The sequence below is a fragment of the Salarias fasciatus genome, chromosome 3 (assembly GCF_902148845.1).
Source record: "Salarias fasciatus chromosome 3, fSalaFa1.1, whole genome shotgun sequence".
Classification (NCBI taxonomy): Eukaryota; Metazoa; Chordata; class Actinopteri; order Blenniiformes; family Blenniidae; genus Salarias; species Salarias fasciatus.
Genome location: NC_043747.1, coordinates 9,044,325 through 9,065,105, shown reverse-complemented (window position 1 = coordinate 9,065,105; position 20,781 = coordinate 9,044,325). Strand labels below are relative to the sequence as shown.

General features: G+C 44.0%; 1 protein-coding gene across 1 annotated transcript; it reads right to left on the bottom strand.

Annotated features, from left to right (window-relative positions):
• Nucleotides 1-5,500: 5,500 nt before the first annotated feature.
• LOC115383670 (splicing regulatory glutamine/lysine-rich protein 1-like) lies at nucleotides 5,501-14,503 on the bottom strand. The gene is made up of 9 exons (XM_030085816.1): nucleotides 13,917-14,503; nucleotides 13,745-13,847; nucleotides 13,533-13,654; nucleotides 8,102-8,172; nucleotides 7,899-8,024; nucleotides 7,594-7,728; nucleotides 7,439-7,476; nucleotides 7,312-7,346; nucleotides 5,501-6,793 (listed from the first exon to the last, which is right to left on the bottom strand). Exons 1-9 carry the CDS (start codon nucleotides 13,966-13,968, stop codon nucleotides 5,889-5,891), a joined length of 1,587 nt encoding a protein of 528 aa, XP_029941676.1. The 5' UTR covers nucleotides 13,969-14,503; the 3' UTR covers nucleotides 5,501-5,888.
• Between the last annotated feature and the right edge of the window lie 6,278 nt (nucleotides 14,504-20,781).

The window sequence follows — 20,781 nt, the reverse complement described above, 5'->3', positions numbered from 1 at the left end:
GACGTAACACACAAAGACCGGTACCGGGAGAAAATACGGATTTCAGGCTGCAGCATGACCCGTACTTAATGCCAGCCGCCCACAGCTGAGAACTGTGGAGAACCCCTGAGAACCCCGCAACCTGGAGTACGCGGACATTTAGCGCGTAGATCTGCTAACTTACATGTCAGTGTTAAACTCCAGGCCAAAATGGACTTGTTCATCACGGAAGTCATTTAACCCGGGCCCTGCACCAGGTCCAGCAGCCGTCTGCTCCACTTCATCGAGTGTAAAAAGTGACTAAAATGCTGTGAGGATGATTTCTTTCAATTGTGTCTCAAACAAAAAGCCTTAATCTCACTAACTGAACACTCCAGCTGCACTTTGACAACCGAGTGTTTGGTTTATAACTACTTTAAAATCCAGCGACAGTTCGACATGCCCCCCTCACCCGCACCTCCAGACAAAAAACGCTACACAACGTAAGGTCCGTTTGCTGCACTGCAACCAGTGGTGGGCCGTCAGGGCCTGCAAGGCCTTCTCTGCTGGCCTTAAAAGTATCTGAATTACAGACTGATGTAAATTATATTTTGTCCATAAATAATTAATAAATGATTCCAAACGGTATGCTCCAGTTCCTTTCATAGTTTTCCCGTGGTTGCGCTGCTTCCAGACATGTTTTTTTTCATATTAAATCATTTAACAAATCAGATTTCAGGCATCATCTGTTGCTAGGGTCAAAGAAATCTGCCCGAGGCCTTCACTGTCCGTTCCTGATGGCGCAGTAAAGTAAAGTGAAGCGTCAAACAGACAGCTGCTTCAACCAATCAGACAGTTGCTTCAACCAATCAGACAGTTGCTTCAACCAATCAGACAGTTGCTTCAACCAATCACAATTCGAGTTGGCGTCTCAGCGCCTTCTAGCTAGCGTACACTAATAACAGCATATCCAGGCTTTCTGATTTACATTCACCAAGAGATACAGTAGGGGGCGGTATGCACCTAAGTTGTTGGTCGCCTACCTCAATTATTCCAAAGAAGAAGAAGAAGAAGAAGAAGAAGAAGAAGAAGAAGAAGAAGAAGAAGAAGAAGAAGAAGAAGAAGACCTGAAGAGAAATAAAACTTACGCCAGAAATACCACAGGACAAGCTGGACTTTCAGCCCTGGCTTTATGGAACTGAAACTCACGGATAATCTATATGACAGAGCAGGTGAACTCTTTTTGAGGAAGGAAAGGAGGATGGATTTTGTTTACAAATAATCGGGATTTTGGTGAGTAAAATGTTCCTCTTTTCCTAAATAATATTTCTGTTTTATTAAGTTGTTGATGCTTATTGTATGTGCACAGATGTATTAGGAGACTTGTGCACTTCAGCAAAGGCATTTATTCTGGCTGCACAAGTATCTATCTGCTGTGCAACAACTCTTTATATGCATATCTGCATATAAGATTTTTTTTATGGACATAAAATAGTTATTGAGAGGTGGATTGGTTCAGGCGGATCTGTTCTGAAGGCCTTAGTGTGAAATACACGGTCCGCCACTGACTGCAACATATTGGATATCATATGAAACTAGAAAATCTACACTTTAAGATGACACTAGGCAGAATATTCTCTGAGCTGACCAGCTCCCGTCAGCGGCAAAACAATCCGAAAACCGATCATCACATTTCACCACCAGGACCTCAGATCACATGTTTCTCATATATTCTTCGCCAAATCTCAAAGCTGTTCACACCAAAGACAACATATTTTATGTCCTTACCGTTTTGTGGTCATTTTCCATCTATTCAAGCTCTCCTCTGGCCAAAATTAGCCGCATAATCCTCTAGAATAGTGAAAGAGCGTCATACGCGTGGATGTTTGTTTTCACTCCAACATGGCGGTGACTACCCGACATGCATTTCGAGGTCGGGTGTGTGACGTCAGCTGCAAATACTCTATAGCAAGTCAGTACACGGTAATGTTTGTGGTAGCTGCCTGCAGTAGCTTTATTTATTTTTGAATTAAATTCAGATTTATTGATATAGTGTCAAGTACACTATAGCATAAAGGAAAGAGGATGGAGGAGAAAACTGAGGCATTACAGGTTGAAGAGGAGCTTCCATCAGGAAAACAGTTGTGTACAAAGGATACATTTCATGTCTGTCAAGCCATACCTCATGCCTCCCTTCTTAGGGGGTTTTCACACCTGTACTGAGTACTTAAAAACTGAAGCAAAAACAAAAACAAAAAACAAACAACAATTGCAACATAAACTATTTCAAACATATTTATTTAAATGTACACTGATACGGAAACAGTCTTGAGCCATAACTTTTTGGTAATATGAAAATAATAAGCCAAGTAGCACAAAAATGAATAGATAAATAAATAAGTAAGTAAATAAATAAATAAATAAAAATGATGTTCAAATGAATTAAAATAATTAAAACAACAATAGTTTTCAAATTTACATTAACATGAGGTAGATTGCTTAATTTGAAAGTGCACCTTAAGAATAATTCTGATTATACTTCTTGTCAGCGAGATATACACCAGACGCAAGCGGTCATAATAAGCTATAAATGCAGTGCATGCCCAAGCCCTTCAATAAAATAATTGAAAATATTCGTCTGTCAGTGTGTTCTGTAATGAAATACCTTTGTTCTACTGTTTTGGTCTGAAATTCCTGCCTTATCTGTCCCGTTTTGAGAAAAGCTGGAAAGCTGACAGCTTGTTTCGCGCATGCGCACTGCGATATTGAGTAGTCTCCGCGCTCGGGGCTGTGTTTACTGTACATGAGCATTTTGAATGGCAAAAAAGCTGTCAGTGAAGCAGCTTATCTGCCAGCGCGCATGCTCATAACTGGATTCACTTGATAACCTAACTTCACTCCCTTGTAGTCGCCGAGTCAAAATGAGTGAAATCAATACAATTCAGTCTTTGCGTTCAGTTTCGTTTTCCTGGAGAACTTTTGAAGAAAAGAGGGAAATAATTTCAAGTGGTCGACCTACTCCTGATGTAGTCATCACAAAAACGGTAAAGAATTTTGACTGTCACTGTCAAGCTAGCACATATGAAAAACATAAATGGCTAGGGAACGCTTTATTTATCCCGGTCCCTCACTATAATATAGCGTGGAGGGAACGCTTTATTAACGTGTACCCACACTATAGAAGGCGTGCCCTCGTCTTAATAAAATATTCTGCAGCCTAACACCTGCGGGGCTCTGTAAAAAACATATGACGTGTTTTTATTAATACATAAATACCCAAAAATTGGGCGCTGGCTGTAGCTGACACTTCAGCATGTCCACTGTAACAGGTCACTGCTCGCCACTGGTATATACACATGGAATTAAAGAGTTTTCAAAAGTCCCTACTGTCTTCAGCCGGTGGGTGGAAGCATAGATAGTAAATACAATGGTGAACCTTTGTTCATCCATTGAACCTTTCATGACATCACCCACAGGGTTCTGAAATCCCGTTCTGAAGATTTCAGCGAGTTCAGCATTACATCTCCATACTGAACATTTGAAACTGGATGTGAATGTGGTTGATCCAGCCTGTCACATGACCGCATAACATAGACAGAGACGCTGTGATAGGGCGATTTATGCAAAACTTTAACTCGTAAAATAAAATCAACAGATGATTTATGTGAAAATCAGAGTCTGGTGAAGCCAGCATAGTTATATAAACTAGTGATAGAGACCAAAACATGTTCTGAAACCGGGTGTTTTATGTTTATTGTTTATTGTTTATTTGCACGCTGAAAATCGGCATTTTTGAATGGGTCCCAATGAGACACTGGCTATTTTTGAAACCAACATTATCTCCCCTGCTGGAATTCACGGCTTCGACCTTGGGACGAACTGAGTTTCAACCTCTTTCCTGCACCTCCACAACACGAGGTCCATCATGGACCAGGAGAGGCTCACAAGACTGGCTCGTACATCAGTTGGTGACTTTTCATGACATGGAGGACATTGTGGCTGCATTTGCTGAAGCCAAGTCTCACAAACAGCAGCTTTCAATATTTAGCACATGATTGGAAACATAACTGTGTGTGAAGCACATGAAAAAAACAAACAAACAATTATGTACTTATATATGCTCATAAAGTTTGAGTGAAGTTGAACAGTGTGTTGATGCTGTTTCCTATAGGTTATGGGGTGGTCAGGTGTTCATCATGCCATCGTGCCTACGGTTCAACTCATCGCTCCCTGGTGCCACTTTACCCGTTTTGCCTTTTCCTTTTGTTTTGTGCTCTTTCCTGCCACCAGTTGTCGTCTCTCTTTTCTGGTTTGGCGTTGCAAACCTTTCTTCCCTTTCTCGCTTTTCAATAACATGATGTGATTTGCTCTTTATAATCACATCTACTTCTATGTTTTTGTGACATTTGACACTGTTTTGAAAACAACTCTCTGCATTGAGCTGTTTTTGCTTTTTCCCCTGCTTTTCTACATATGTTGCTGCTGTCATCTCATCCTCTTTGCCTATCTTGGCTGCTGTTTGCTGTACAATGTACAGCAAACAGCAATACACACAAATGGAAGTTTTCACATCTCTTGTCATCTCTACTCTCAGTAGTCTGATGACTCTGCCTGCTCTGCTGGACAGAAACTCTGTCGTCCTGGACCTCGGTACTGCAGGGATCTCTTAATCTGCATGTTCCTGTACTTTCTGCGATGCTGTCAGAAATTTAAATTTCCTTGAAAGTCAATTCCAGACAAATCAGTGAACTTCTTTTAGTTGAATCTAATCTAATCTGATCTGATTTTACCACACTGTAGTTTCGAGTACAGGAATCCTCCAGTGGAAGAGGATGATGCCAAAATGGCCCCTCTTCACAGGCTTTGTTGTGTGGACCACATTCCCTTGAAATATCTAAAAGCACAAATATACTGTGACTGACACACAGGTGTTACTTTTCAAACTTTGGAGTTCCCGTCACTCTTACCTTTCAACACATTTACATTGATTTTAAAGTTACGACTTTATACAAATCACTAAATAGACTCACCTCATAGTCCATCACTTTTTAATGTAAAGTTAGTATCAAAGTGATATTTTTATTTCAGCGCTTTTGTAAATGTTGAAAGTGACAGATGATGAGGCTTAAAGATTTGAGCAACAGTAAGACAATGGTTAAATGGATTTCCATGACAAGCAGCACAAACATCTGAATAATTCTCTGTATGCATTTCCTGACACAGGGTGTTCTCAGGTTAAACCAGCAGAACATGAGAACGGCTAAAGTACCTTGTGGCATGCGGAAAGTGTCAGCCTGAGTTATCTGAGTGGAGATAAAGACTTCATTGGAAAAAATGCTTTAGAAAATGACTCTAAATAGCACTGAAAGCTGTAGATGCGTGTGTGACTGCCTTTATGATAGGATGATGAAAATATAATGAAAGATTGAAACAGGAAGTCAAATTTATTCCAATAATACAACTTTGAGTCTTAATGTCTGGAGGCATTTTAAAGACATAATGAAACTATGAATTGTAATACTTCACATTAGAAACTGTCAGAAACTTTTACATTCTGTGTTTTAATTAGTTTTGTTTATTTAAACAGTTTCACTTTTACAATGTTACATCACCACCACTAAAACATGAAATGACAATATTATTCAAATACACACGTTTGATGCTACATATTGTTTTTCTTTCCTTCATATCCTCAGATAACGTGAAAATGTTGTCACTTGATCATTCAACAAACTTCCCTCATCAAAGAAAAAAAAGAAAAAAAAGGACTATTGTAAGTATTTGTTTTTTCTCCTGGATAAGATATGTTGACATCCTGGTCAGTCCTTGGCCTCACTGAAAGAACAAGACAACTTGTCTCCAGTCTTTTTCTTCTTTTTGGGTTTGTCTGGTGTTTTTTCCATCTTCATCTGTTTTTCTTTCTTTTCTCTCTATTTTTTTCTATCTTTCACTTTCAAACTCTGTTTAATCTTTTTCCACAAACTTTCCTCTTCCTCATTCTTCGACACAGATGCAGAGTCTGTGTGATCGTTCTGCTTCTGACTTTCTTTCCTTGTGGAAGAGGAGCTGCTTGGGATCGCAGTGAAACCTTCCTCTGACACAGCGACATGTTGACTCGTTTTAACCTCTCTGTTTGCTTTTGGCTGAGAATAAACTTGGCGGCCATCATGCCTACGGTTCAACTCATCACTTCCTGCTGCCACTTTACCCGTTTTGCCTTTTCCTTTTGTTCTGTGCTCTTTCTCTTCACCGCCACCACTTGACGTCTCTCTTTTCTGGTTTGGCGTTGCAATCCTTTCTTCCCTTTCTTGCTGTTCAATAACATGATCTGATTTGCTCTTTATAATCACATCTACTTCTATGTTTTTATGATCTTTGACACTGTTTTGAAAATAATTCTCTGCACTGAGCTGTTTTTTCTCTCTTCCCTGCTTTTCTACATTTGTTGCTGCTTTCTTTTCTTCCTCTTTTTCTCTCATCTTCTCCTTCCTCGCTGGTTCTTGCTGTGCATTTTGAGCCAGACGGACGTTTTCACATCTCTTGTCATCTCTACTCTCAGTAGTCTGATGACTCTGCCTGCTCTGCTGGACAGAAACTCTGTTGTCCTGGACCTCGGTACTGCAGGGATCTCTTAACCCCCCTGCTGAACAGGACGTGTCACTGCTTCTTCGTTTGACTGGCGGTTCTTCCTCTCTGCTGGTGGAATCAGCCGCTGCAGCGTCGTCTGCTCCCACAGCACTTCCACCTCCACCTCTCCTCACAGCATCTCCACTCTGGTCGTCTCTCTCATGAGCAGAGCTGCTGGTCGACCGTTCCCTGATGTCTGGATCGATCTCTGTAGCAAACACAGAGAGTTAATTAGAACTCCAGCTTCAAGAAGTGAACCTGACAATGACTGAAACAAGGAAAACAAGATGCAGTGATTGTCAAATCTTATCAACCAGTAATTCATCCACAATACATTATAGAAAACACAGCAGGTGTTGAAGGCAGGACATGTTATCCTTTTCTTCAAAAGTTGCAACACAGCAGTGTTATAATTGTGTAAATGTCTGGGAAATGGAAAGAACCAAAGAGTTAATTCCATTTACTATTTCCACAACTTTCAGACAGAGTTTTTCAGAGTGGAGAAAATCTATTTATCAGTCAGACAATTCATTTGGTTCTGTTGTCAAATCCAGAGACAGTGTGCTTTTATATTTCAACCTTCTTCCAACATAGTTTGTGAATGAATTAATGTCTTTTCCTTTTAAGAACTCGGGCTGTTATTCAAAGAAAATGTCAAACAGTTTGATCCCATCAGTTACAAATTAAAACAATTTGGCACTGAAAAAAATAGAGTTTGATTCTCACCTTTTCTCTTCCTGTAAAACAGAAGGTAAGGACTGCTGGAACCAGACAGAAAAGAATAAAACAAATTATATTCCCCTGTATTTCCTTAAGTGCACATAAAAGAAAGAATAAGAATAAAAACTCTTACTCTTTCTTGTTGTCCTCATTGAAAAGTTTGTCATTAAGCTGTTGATAAAAATGGAAAATGCTTCATATCTTACTCAATGCTTTTATCCTCTTCAACACATGACTTTGCAACAAGGTGTTTTGAATTGTGGATGATTATTTTGTGACCAGTCTTACCTGCGTAACGCTCGAATCATGGAAGTTGTACCATCTGGCTCCTCTGCCGTCCTGAGACTTGACTGTGGCTGTGTAGTGTCCACTTTTCAAACTGCCAACATGTTCTACAAATGCATACAGATCATAGATCTGACCCTGATCACAAGAAAGACACAATAAGTTCCATTCCTGCACATATTTTTTTTTTGTACTCCATATCACTTGACTACATGCATGTGTGTTTCTGTCCCTTCAATACAATGATGCTGCCGAAGGAACTTGCCCAGAAAAGTCCATTTATTTTTTCTAATCTATTCTGATCTTACCACGCTGTAGCTTTGACCGCAGGAATCCTCCAGTGGAAGAGGAAAATGCCAAAATCTCCCCTCTTCACAAGTTTTGTTGTGACATTTAAGACACTCTGTTGTGTGGACCAGATTTCCTTGAAATATCTGAAAGCACAAATAAACTGTGACTGACACGCTGATGAAAAGTTTTCATCAAACTTAGGAGTTTCCGTCACTCTTACCTTTGACGCCTCGGGACTGGTGAGCGCCAAAATCTTCTCAAAGTGTTCTGCTGCATCACTTTGTTTATGCACTGAAGAGAGCAGAGGAATCCTGTTAGTGGATCACCGCCATATATTTAAAAAATAAAAGTGGATGAACTGGATTTCAGCGACTGCATGTTATTATTCTACTTCGTAAGTGCTTAGCGCGCCTACGGGCTTCGCTATTGGCACTCTCCTTGGCGCAGCCAATCAACTGAGACAACAAAAAGCTCGACGCACCAATCCCCGCCTCCCGGTGGCGCAGCTCCACGCCCCCAAGGATATACCCCGAGCTGGAGGCAGCCATTCTCCCTTCTTCTTCCTCAGTATCACTTGAGACATTAAGAAGCCACAAGTTTCTTCGGATCAAGATTCATCGGATCAAATGGACCGCAGCCAGAGCAGAAGAGAAGACGCTTCCTCAATCCAGCCGCCCGGACACACAGCGCCGCCACCTGCGCTGATCCGCTGTTCAGTCTCTGACCACGCCACCGAGCTCTGTGGCTCTTCCCACCGCGGAAACGTCCACCACACAGCGCTGGCTCCAATTCGCAGGCTTTTCTGTCTGAGCGCGCTTCACACCAGACAGGGTGGAGTCCACTGCGCGGGCTTTCCTCCACCGTCTGCAACGCTCCAAGGAATAGACGGCGCCCGGTTCGGACGCAGAAAACACCTGAACGGGTCACGACACCAGTGTAACCATACCAGCTGCTGGTGCTGGCAGGTTCAGTTCTGTCCTTTGACTCTGCGTTGTGTTTTTATTTTCTTTAATAACGAGGACAGAGACGATTGTAGGGATTTTGCCCCACTACGGCCGTTTATTGCTTCCTGCAATGGCAATGAATGAAAGTGCCGGTCAGTCACGATGGCTTTACAGTCGGGTACACATTACACCACTAGGGGGCAGTGTTGTATAAGAAATTGTGGCATTTTCTCCTACTGCCTGGTTAAACAGCTCGGTCTACACTGATGTTTTGAGATGCTCATGAATGTTTGATTTTGTGTGGAAACCTCATTGAATCTTTTTCTTCCCTCATTTGCTAGTGTTTTATTTGTTGGTTATTTCCACATAAAAGGGCTGTTGTATTGTTTGTGCAGGATGGATAAAAGTTTGTTTTTTGGGAGGGGGCGGGGTACAGTGACATCCACCCCACTTCAGGAGGTTGGCAGGGGCAGAGGTACATTTTTGCTCTCCCCGGTGCCCCCCACACCAGGACTTGGTGAGGATTCTGGAGGAAAATGATGGTGCTTCCAGCAGCGTGGATCATGACATATGTCAAACACAGCTTCCAAAAGGGGGTGAGGCATCAGACCAGTACTTGGCTGGCGTGCCAGCACAGATTGGCCTCTCCATAGGTGAAAGCATCACTGCATGCCTAGAGTCTCGTTTGGGTACCGGCCTGGGACCTAGTTCTGTGAGTCCAGCAGGTAACACAGCTATTGATCCATCGCTGTTGAATGTGAATGTGGTGATAAAACCTGAGGTTAAAGAGCCTGTTGGATTCAGAGGGGATGGTCGTGATGAACACACTGTTCAGGAGTGGGAGGAAATGATGTTGGCTTACCTGAAGAAGAAAGGGGTTCCAGTTGCTGAACAAGCCGAAGAAGTGCTGAGTAAGCTCAGTGGGAGGGCGCGGGAAGTTGTTAAAGTGGGCGTTCGCAGTAAGCCACATGTATCCCTTTCTGGAGGCCCAGATCCTGTCTTTGAGATTCTGGCACAACACTTCAGTGGCACAGTTTCTTCTGAGTTGCCTCTGGCTGATTTTTATGCTACATTGCCAAAGGAGGGTGAGGATCCCTTTGATTACTGGCTGCGATTGAACAGGGTCTCTGGAGGCTGACGAAGTCTCAGCAGTCCTCCGGGCACATGATTGAGTGGAGCCCAGGCTGTGTCAGCAAGCCCTTCTTCTGCCGCACTTCCCACAAACTGTGCAGTTCCCAGACTGTTCTGGTTTGAAGGTGATTCCACAGGAGGAACTTCTAGAGAAGCAGTGTGCTGACACTGTGCTGTGCAGAGTACTGTCCTTTGTGAAAAGGGGGCGGAGACCTTCACGGAGAGAGCGGGCTAAGGAGCCAGCAGAGGTCAATAGACTCCTGGGAGACTGGAGCAAGTTGACAGTCAGAGACGGCATATTGTACCGTGTATCGAGAAACGTGCTGATGAGGAACAAAACATACCTGTATGTGGTCCCTTCATCACTGCAGGTCAAAGTTTTGAGTGATGTTCATGATGAGGCTGGTCACCAGGGTCAACTGCGGACACTGTACCTGGTGAGGCAGAGGTTCTTTTGGCTGGGGCTGTGCAAAGATGTGGTGGAGTATGTGCGGCGCTGTAGGCGGTGTGTTGTGGCAAAGTCTCCAGATCCTGAGGCTAGAGCTCCATTGGAGAACATCAAAACAACTGCACCTCTTGAGCTGGTGTGTGTGGATTTCTGGACGGCCGAAGACTCTTCCAACAGATCACTTGATGTCTTGGTGGTGACAGACCACTTTACCAAATTGGCTCATGTGTTTTTGTGTCCCAGTCAGTCTGCCAAAGCGGTGGCACATCAACTATGGCACAATTATTTCTTCATTTATGGGTTCCCCAGAAGAATACATTCCGATCAGGGGGCCAACTTTGAGAGTGCCTTGATCGCTGAGTTGTTGGAGGTCACTGGTGTTCAGAAGTCGCACACTACTCCTTACCACCCCATGGGGAATGGCTCTTGTGAACGGATGAACAGGACCCTGGGGAACATGATTCGGGCTTTACCTCCAAAAGCCAAGCAGAAATGGCCCACAGTGCTGAAGTCTCTCACTTTTGCCTACAATTGTACAGTTCACGAGACTACTGGCTATCCACCATTTCTTCTGATGTTTGGGCAGGTCCCAAGGCTGCCTGTGGACATCATTTTTGGCTCTGTGCTGGATGTACCAGAAGTCACTGATTATGATCGGTACATTCAGTCTTTGAGAAAGGATTTGAAGGAAGCCACAGATGTGGTGCAGACGGTGGCATCAAAGCAATTACAGCGCCATGCTGAGCTGTACAACAGGAAAGTTAGGGGCACGCCTGTGAGCTGGGTGACAGGGTTTTGCTGGCGAACAAAGGGGAGCGTGGGAAAAGAAAGATTGCTGACCATTGGGAGAACGTGGTTTATGTGGTGACTGGGGTGCAGGAGGGCAGTCACACTTTCAGGATTCAGAATCCCTCCTCAGGTCAAGAGAAGGTGGTCCACCGCAATCTCGTTATGCCAGTAAACTTCCTTCCAGTTTGTAATCAGTCATCCGAGGATGGGGTGGCAGTTTCGTCCCTGTCTGATTTGAGTGATCTGGATGTGGAGGGAGCATCAGTGGCTGTGTCCGAAGGCTCGACTGATTACAGAACCAGAGTTTGGGTGTCTGGCTTACCATCGGCGTCGACTGGAGGAACCACTGTGTATGGTTCAATTGCAGCTGATGATGAGGAGCCAGCTGTCTTTCCTTAAAATTTGAGTGCGCAATTGAGGGAGGTGACTGAATTTTTCACTTCTGGGGGCTCATACAGAGGCTCTGGGAGGTAATATGACTGTCAAGACACCTTTTTAAAGTGAATTTTGCATCATATGACTCCTTTAAATCCCCAAATGCTGCATGCAGCACCGCGCCACGTGACTACAGCGACTCTCGTTTGTTGACATACCCGGGTCCGTCGCATGTTATTGCACGTCACACACGGGGGCTCCCATTGGCCGCCGCTCAGCCAATGAGCTGCCTTCATACACAAATTAAAAAAATTGTGAGAAACTGAGAATAGGCGCTGTGACCCCAGACCAAACCGCGTCTTTGTAAAGTATTGGAGAAGCACGTTTTGGTCATGGCTGGTCAGGCTAGGTTTTCCCCGCCTGCCGCTGTGGCTTTGCCCCGGCCGGCATGTGTGTGTGTCGCTGTGGTGATGCTTGTTCACGTCGCGGACGGCAATTCGGTGCATGGATGCCCGCCTCGTTCTTCAGGAGTTCTGCGGCCGTTCTGGATGAACTGTTTGTTTACTTCCGTCTTACGCACCAATCTCGTCAGCAGGCCAGCTGGAAGTACATTCATCGACCTACGGCCTTCCTGGTGTGTGCCACTAGCGAAGCCCGTAGGCGGGCTTAGCACTTAAAGGGGCTGTATCACGCAAAATTCACTTTTTGTATGTTTTAACCTTGTTATATAGTTATGTACTCACCGAAAACACCCCCAGAGCGTTTTTTTTTCCTTTGTGCCCGCGTGTTTAAGCTTTCCTAGTGTTTGTGCTGCTCGGAGAGGCAGCCCCTCCCGCACCCGTGAAAACGCTCTGTTTTCCCACGTTTACATCACACTGTGAAGATGGCTCCCCTGAGCCCCCCTCCCGCAGGCCCTCGGCAATCAGCGTTGCTGCTTTTTGTAACTCTGATTTTGAGGATAAACTTTGACCATCGTCTGAAAGCAACAGTCAAGCAAGAGCAAGAGTCTGAAGGGTCTGTGCTTGGTGAGTTTCTCACAGGAAAAGACGTTTTGTGTGTGGAGAAGCTAGAGCTAAAGAGCTAAAGCTCGCCAGCGTATTTGTTTTGAAGCACTGATTGGTTGGATTACGCTGTCAGTCAAAGTCCACAGGGGGAGAGGCGGGATTTTCAGTGAAACGGAGCGTTTTCTCCTCCGGGTTTCAGAGTTAGCCCAGAAAATCTTTTATTTCACACAAAATTACTTTTCCTTAGCGCCAAAAATAAACTATTACCATGTTAATGCCATTTCTAGGGTTTGGACTAGCTAAAGAAGCATGATACAGCCCCTTTAAGAAGTAGAATTAGTAGTTACTGGACGTAACTCCAGTTCTACGAGTAAGTGCGTGCCCGCCTACCTGCTGGCCCAGCTGTCTGCTTCCCTTACTTGGCTGATTCAGAAAAAGGGAGAATGGCTGCCTCAAGCTCGGGGTATACCCTTCGGGGCGTGGAGCTGCGCCACCGGGCGGCGGGGATTGGTGCGTCAAGCTTTTTTGTTGTCTCAGTTGATTGGCTGTGCCAGGGAGAGTACCAATAGCGGGCACGCACTTACTCGTACAGCTGGATTTACGTCCATTCATTAACTACTAATTTACCAGCATCATTTCTTATCATACAGGCTCTTATTTCCTAGAAGGTTCTGGAATTTGTTTGAAGAATTAACACTTGGGCTACTTTGATGAGTTCATACATTTAATTTTCTTTTTTTTTTGTCCGATTTCTAGGTTAAATGGATCAGTCTCTGGTCCACAAACTGTGAGGGAGTAATTCTCTGACAAATGGAAATAGGAGTGATTCTACAGTAGCTTATCAAAGCTTAGCAGAACTATAGAATCACTTTTTCTAGGATTGTTTAATAATCATTTCACTATTTTTCCACAGATGCAGTGAAACCAAGCCATTCAATCTAAAACACTGTCACACTGTACCTGAGCGAATTCCCAGCTTGTCTGTGATTCCGATGGTCTCTGCTGGGCCTTTCTTTAACTCATCAAACAGCTCTGACAGCTGTCTGTCAATGTGTGTTGTGTTACTGTTGTCCTCAGTGTGCCTGTCACAGTGAAGATCAAGTGATCAGAGACAAACAGACACACTGCATCCTATCATACATGCAGGGTGCAGAATAAACTTGGTCACAAACCTTTTCACAGCTTCTCTGAACTCTTCATTCATGAACAGCACCTGCAGCACGCTGTTCAAGTAAGATGTTGATCCTTGGTTTCTGAGGCCATAGAACTGATTATCTGAGTGGAAAAAAAATACATCATTACACATCTGTGTGACATTTCCGGAGTGTTTAATTCATCTCTTACCTTTGGTGAAGCTTGAGTCACGTCCTCGTCCCTTGCTCTTCCCTTTAGACATTATCCTTCACTGAACAGACTCAACTTCACACTTGTTTCTCCAGCAGGGTTTTTCTTTCTGAGACTCTGTCAAAGCAAATGCTGCAATCGTATCATGAACTTGCTTTAGTCTGATGACACACACACACGCACACACACACACACCAGCCTTTGTGTAGTTTCTCTTTCGGTTCTCCAGTGATGCGTTCAGGCAAATGCCAGCATTTCTTCTGAATAGATTCTCACTCCACTGAATACAAACCTACCACTGCGGTCAAGCCCGTCCTCATTTCAGAAAGCACGGTCAAGCTGGCACTCAATTGATTCTATGGTGCGTGCATACTCTGTGCATTACGGGAACAGCATTTTCACAGTGACTTCACAATAAAAGTTGGGTCAAGTTGAATGAGAGCTCTCTTTTGATTTGGTTAACCAAGTTAGTTTTCTTAAAGGTGCTGTAGGCAGGATTTGGCATTGCCGCCATCTTGCTTAGGGTTACCTAAGCAAGATGGCGATTTGACCCATCTAAGATGGCGATTTGAAAACCAGCACAGCCAATCCTGTCTTGTTTTCTCTGACATCATGCCCTTATGCAAGTTAAGCCCCTCCCACAAGAACGTGTGACGAACGCCCCTTGACCAATCACGGTTAGAGCCTCAGGGGCTCTTCTCATTGGTCAAAGATACCTGGAGCTGTCGAGATTCCTTTTCAGCTCAGAACAGAGATAGATGGAAACGCTGCGCCCTCACGGTAGTGCAATTATGCTACAGTCCTAAAGGATTATCAATGGATACTCTAACATTTAATCCAAAGAAAACACAGAAAAATTAGCATTGACTAGCAAAATCCTGCCTACAGCACCTTTAAGTTTTCACGACCTGGAGTGACAGGCACAGTGAAATAGATATTCTCCTGCTACAATGTCAGAACTAACTCTATCAAATTAAACACGAACACACACCAAGAACAAATACCTTGTTGCCAACAAACCAGTCCACTTCTGACTGATAGTAGACTCCCCAGGGTCCCATTCACCAAGTGTCATCCAGATCTGATGTGTAGTTTCAAAATAAAAGCCCTCTGAAATAGTGCATTTTTGACTCATCCAACCATATTCAAAGTGAGATTGCCAGACGGGTCCAGCGATCGGCGGAAGCACCGTCCAGAAGCGGCGAGGATGGCTGAGGACGGTGGCGATGGCGTGAATGCGGGAGCTCGCCTGCCCACCGCTCCGGCGAGAGCTCCCGTCAAGCTGCCAAAGTATGACGGCGCCTACTCACTGGAGCTCTTCATCAAGCAGACACGAGTCGCTGCAACGCACAACAGCTGGAGTGACCAAGACACCGCCGCGCATCTAGCCCTGGCCTTCGAAGGCAAGGCCCAGCAAGTTCTCTTCGACTTGGTGCCCAGAAAAGAGTGGGTCCTGGCTGCGTTAATCACCGCACTCGAGCGGCGCTTCAGGCAGCGCACCTTAGAGGCCGCTGAAAGGGAAAAGCTGAATAACGGCCGCCGCCGCGAAGGAGAAAACCTGGGCTCCTTCGCGGCTGACGTCCAGCTATACGCACGGCAAGGCTTCCCCATCGTCCCCGTAAGCATGCTGGAGGAACTGGTCCTCCATGCATTCCTGCAAGGACTCACGCCCGAGTGGCTGCGTCAGCATGTGCACCTCGCTACACCGCAGACCTTGGAGGAGGCCCTCTGGGAAGCAGAATGAGCCGAGACTATCCTCTCCACACCGCGGGTCGGCGCCAAATCACCGCCCCGTGTTCAACTGGCTAACGCCACCAAAGAAGACACCGAAGCAGCCCTCCAGGCGCAGTACTCGATATCGCCACAAACAATTCGTCGCAAACGCCATGAAGATGACCGCTGCTACCGGTGTGGTGAGCCAGGCCACGTCACAAGGAACTGTCCGGCGCCCGCCCCAAAAACAAACGGGAGAGGAGCGGCGCCGTGTGGGGGTCACCGCTCCCCGCTCAAACCACTCGCCAAGATCAGTGTCCGCTGGTGGGACAGTGCGGCCCCACAAAAGGGCTGTATCTGTCCTGTCACGTAAACAATCAACCCTGCCACGCCCTCGTCGACACTGGGTCCACTGTCTCCATTGTGGGGCCCAGCTTCCTCCCCGACACGGCGGGCTGACCCTCCGCCGACTGGGCCCCCACCGACGTCAAGCTGATGACCGTCGCCTGGGAGAAGATCGACATGGCGGAGAAGAAACAGCTGACTGTCCGCGCCGGTGTCCATAATTTTCTTCTTTTTTTAAAATTGTTGTTCTATTTTGGCTTGAAATAGAAGTTTTAACTTCCAGCTTTGTTCCATGAACTGAGGGTCTGACACTGAGACCTTTGTTTAGAGTTCATGAGTTTTTCCTGTAACATTTGGGGACTTTCAGTTCACGAAACACGCATTCTGCTTAATTTCCACTTTGAGCCATACACGTAGACGATGTTAACTTTGAAACAGTCTCCAGCTTTTTACCTTTAACTGAGGGTATGACAATGAGACCTTTATTCGTGGAGTTTGTGAGCTTTACTTTCAACATTTGACGAATTTTAGTTCAGAAAACAAGCATTCTGCTTTTCCTAGAATTTCCACTTTGTGCCATACATGTAGACGATGTTAACTTTAAAACAATCTTTATTAATGTTGAATTACCACTGAACAGACATCAAATCAAGGATAACAGATAAACAAAGAACAGTGTTTTATCTTTATAAATCAGAGAATACCGCAGAGGAACCACAAACAAATGCTGTCAATATAAAGCAGGATTGTAGAACATTTGATTTTCAGTGCAAAGAAAATGAAAGTCATCTTGATATTTCTGATAACAGGAATGTGGTGCCTCTTAGTTTCTGCACCACACCGGGATACTGGTCGATGTTAGTTTTGGAGCCACACCATCACTGCATTTCTGGAAGTGAGTGCTGGTCTTCAGGAGTTTCAGGCACACAAAGCAGAAGTCGATCTGACAGCGAGGACAGATGATGTTCTTGCAGCTTGTTTTGTTGTGCTCCACCCTCTGACTGCAGGTGATACAGGATGGAGGGACAATCAGTCACCTCCTCCACCTCAGGCAGGACGGTCAGCTTGCAGTTCTTCAGAAACCCCAGGTCGAGGTTGATGCAGCCCTCCTCGTAAGGCCGCAACAAGGCAGGCAAACCAAACAATTGCTTGAGGCCCCGAGCTGTCAGGGGCCCCAGTCAAGGACTGGTTATGAACTGAATACACCACACTGAGTGAGCTCCCTTTAAATTATGTGACGGTCAGTGTAGGAAAGTGTAAACCATGCTTTTATCAAAATCCCTGACAAGGGGGCCCACCAGCTCCTGACAGGAGCCAGTCAGGCACCTGAGAGGGTCTCATCGGGAAGACAGAAAGGAAAGAACAGAAAGGAGAAGGAAGAGAAAAATTAAGACTGGCGAGTGATAATCTACTGGATCATTTAGGGCTATATGTCTTGTCCAATTGGTGTAATTTAGCAGCATGATGGCTCGCAAGACAATACACAGTAATGTTTGTGTTAGCTGCCTGCAGTAGCTTTATTAATTTTTTAATTAAATTCAGCTTGATTTATATAGTGTCAAGTACACTTGCCCCTTTGAGGAGGAAAGCAGAAGACATGAAAACATGAGGGAGGAAAGGAGAGGATGGAGAGAGGAGAAGATAGGAACACAGCTTGAAGGAAAGAGGATGGAGGAGAAAAGTGAAGCATTACAGGTTGAAGAGGAGCTTCCATCAGGAAAACAGTTGTGTACAAACGATAAAGTTCATGCCTGTCAAGGCATACTTCATGCCTCTCTATTCATATATTCTCCATTCTATTCTCTATTCTATTCTTCAGGCTCTCTTCATTGGGGGGCTTTCACACCCGTAAGTTTTGGGTTGTATTTGTGAAGAGAAGAAAAATCTACAGGTAGACAACTCACAACACACAGCTCCAAATGTTGCTTTTAAAAGTGCTCAAAACTTGTTAAAAATATACCCAAACTGTACCTTTCCAGGTGTTCAAACCTTTTTCATCCAGAATATCTTCATATCTTTTCCTTTCCATGGCTCACTGCCAGCAGAACTGGCACACCTTCTTCTTGTCTGCTGTGCACACCGTGCACTGCACACAGAGGTTGGTCTGGTCCTGCCTCTCCAGGTAGGTTTTAAAACCGGGACACTGCAGCAAGACTAATTGAAAAGAATCTTTTAGTTCAATTATATCAGAGCATTAAAGAAGCCACTGACCCTCTGAAGCTGACATGATACTTCAGTCCAGCTGCCTTGCTGATACACAGTCACACACCGATCAAACAAAGCACCAGGTTTTCTTTCTGTTTTGGTGTCAACAAGAAAACCAGTTCCCAAACTGGTTTCAGGCATCCTGCATGAAATTGCATCTGAACTATCCTCTGTACATGTTTTAGAAGATACTGGGACGCTGACTGATTTGAATTCACAGTGTTTTGCTGCAGCCATACAAGCGATGTTCTCCTCAAAGTACTGCATCTCTTCAGCTGTCAGCACCGCCAGCCTGCGCACCTCTTAAGACCACACTGCACCACACTTGAACAAAGTGCCATCCTTCAGTGCAGGGCGCTTAAATTTGTACTGGCCCTGCAAACAAGAACACAAAGTCAAGCATATTTTTTTGTAGACTGAGATAATGGTATGGTTTTTAAAAGCCATAATTAACTAGAGGTTAGGAAACGAAGCTTGTAAACAGGACTTCTCTGGTTTAAATCCCACCACTGAGGGTCCCTGAGTGAGGTCCTGAACCCCCACCTGTTCAGGTTGCTTCAGGAGGAGGATGCAACTAAAAACTCAGGCCAGAAGTGATCTGCTGTCCCTCTCAGTGCTCTGACCTTCCAGTTCAGCCATTCAGCTGCTGATGGAGCACGTCTTAATCATGGAAGGTCATCATTATGATGACCTTATGATGCCTATTATCATGAAGTTAATGGGTTTCTCACACTTTGACCTAAGAAATGGCAGCTCTGGGTGAAGATGAGGAATAGAAAGAGAAACAGTATGATCACATAATCACACAAGTTACACCAACGATGAAAGATGACAGAATGTTATACTAAGAAGTATTTAGTATTGAATGTACTTTGAGAAAGGGATTACAAACACATTTCATATTTTCACCAGTTTTGTTCCAGTTGTGTTCCTTTTGTATTGAGAATGAGGTCATGATTGATTTTATGAACTCAGTTTTCCTTCTGTGACAATGAAAGGTGATGTAGTCCAGATAGTGCTGAGTCATTGTGTGTGACTGATTTTCACTTTCAGTATTTCTCATTTACAGGAATTCACGTGACTTCTGGACAGGGTGGTGTGTTTCTTTAAGAGCTGTGTTTATTGATAAACCCGTGGTTTTCAGAAGTTGCTGGGCAAAAGGTCTTTTGTTTGAGTTCATTGAAAATTTGTTCCATGCTGAATGTGTATTCTGTGACCAGTGTCTCCCCTGAAGCGGCAGTGGCAGGAACGCAATTTCACTGATTGTTTGCTGAAATACTTGTGCAAAACATTAAATATATTTCCCTTCATATATATTGAATGAATACGTACACTGATATATTGAAGCCTTTTGCTCTATTTTTCCAAATAATTAGGGTGACCATGTTTTGGACTTCAAAAAAGAGGGGGGGGGGGGGGGGGCTCGAAACACAAATTCTGATAGGCTTCTCAGAGATTGATGATCATGCTTTACTATGCTTCAATGATGCGAAACTAACTTCTCTTAACAAAATAAAATGAAATGTAAAAACTTGTAACAAAATAATAGCTCTCTTAGACTCTTTACAAATATTCAATAATGTTCTCAATATGAACTCTTCTGTTAGAAAATCCAGCTTCAACAATACATTTCTTAATAACTGTAATAAGATAGAAGAATATAAGAGTCTCACCAAAATAGTAACTTAACAAACAAAAAAGATATAAAAAAGATATATACTTTTAATCTTTGTTTTCTTCATCCTGCTTCTCTTCTACATTCTATTTTTCATCTCGGTATGTTGGAAATTCTTTTTGCAGTTCATCTGAGAAGATGCTCTTAAGCTTTGGCATTTTCCGTGCTCCGCTGTCAAATTAAGTAGAGAAGGAATTCATCAGTTCTCCATAAATAGTGTTGTAAACAGTCGGAATGCATTGATCTTAGGGCTGGGCGGTATGGCAAAAATTTCATATCACGGTTTTTTTTAAATTCATACCGGTTTCACGGTATTTGACGGTATTTTTTTCATGCAAGAGTGTTGTTACACACATTTTCTTCTAATAAGAAGATAATTACTGCAGTTGATTGGCTTTAAATAGCCCATTTTACTGTCAGAAGGACTGCATCATGTTTTTTTTTCATGTCCAGATTGCTGATTGCGATTGTTATCTCAACCTGCCGCTTGCTTTTTTTTTTTTTTTTTTTCCCCCTCATATACAGTCCCTTCAGCAAACGCATCTTGAATGGACGTCTGACCGCTGCTGCAGATTGAGCTGTGGATGTGGATCTTAGTTTATGAAATTCCTGGTACTCTAAAACGTGTTTTCGGCTAAGGTGGTGAAGCTAATTGCTAGTGTTAGCATCGCCGGCTACAACTTCTGCTCGACAGCTTTTGCAAAAGATAGTTGTTTGATCCACGTCCGACCTTTTAAAATGTGAATGACAAACTGTTGTTCTTCCTTTGAAGATATTCAACATAGTGTTGACACACAAGAACAAATGTGAGGGTTGTGGGACAGAATCAAGCACAGAAGAAAAGTTTTGGCATCTTCCACTGGAACTGGATGGAGAACGCTATCATCCCTTCAAAGTGGTGAGGAGGATGTTTGCTGTGGTAAAACT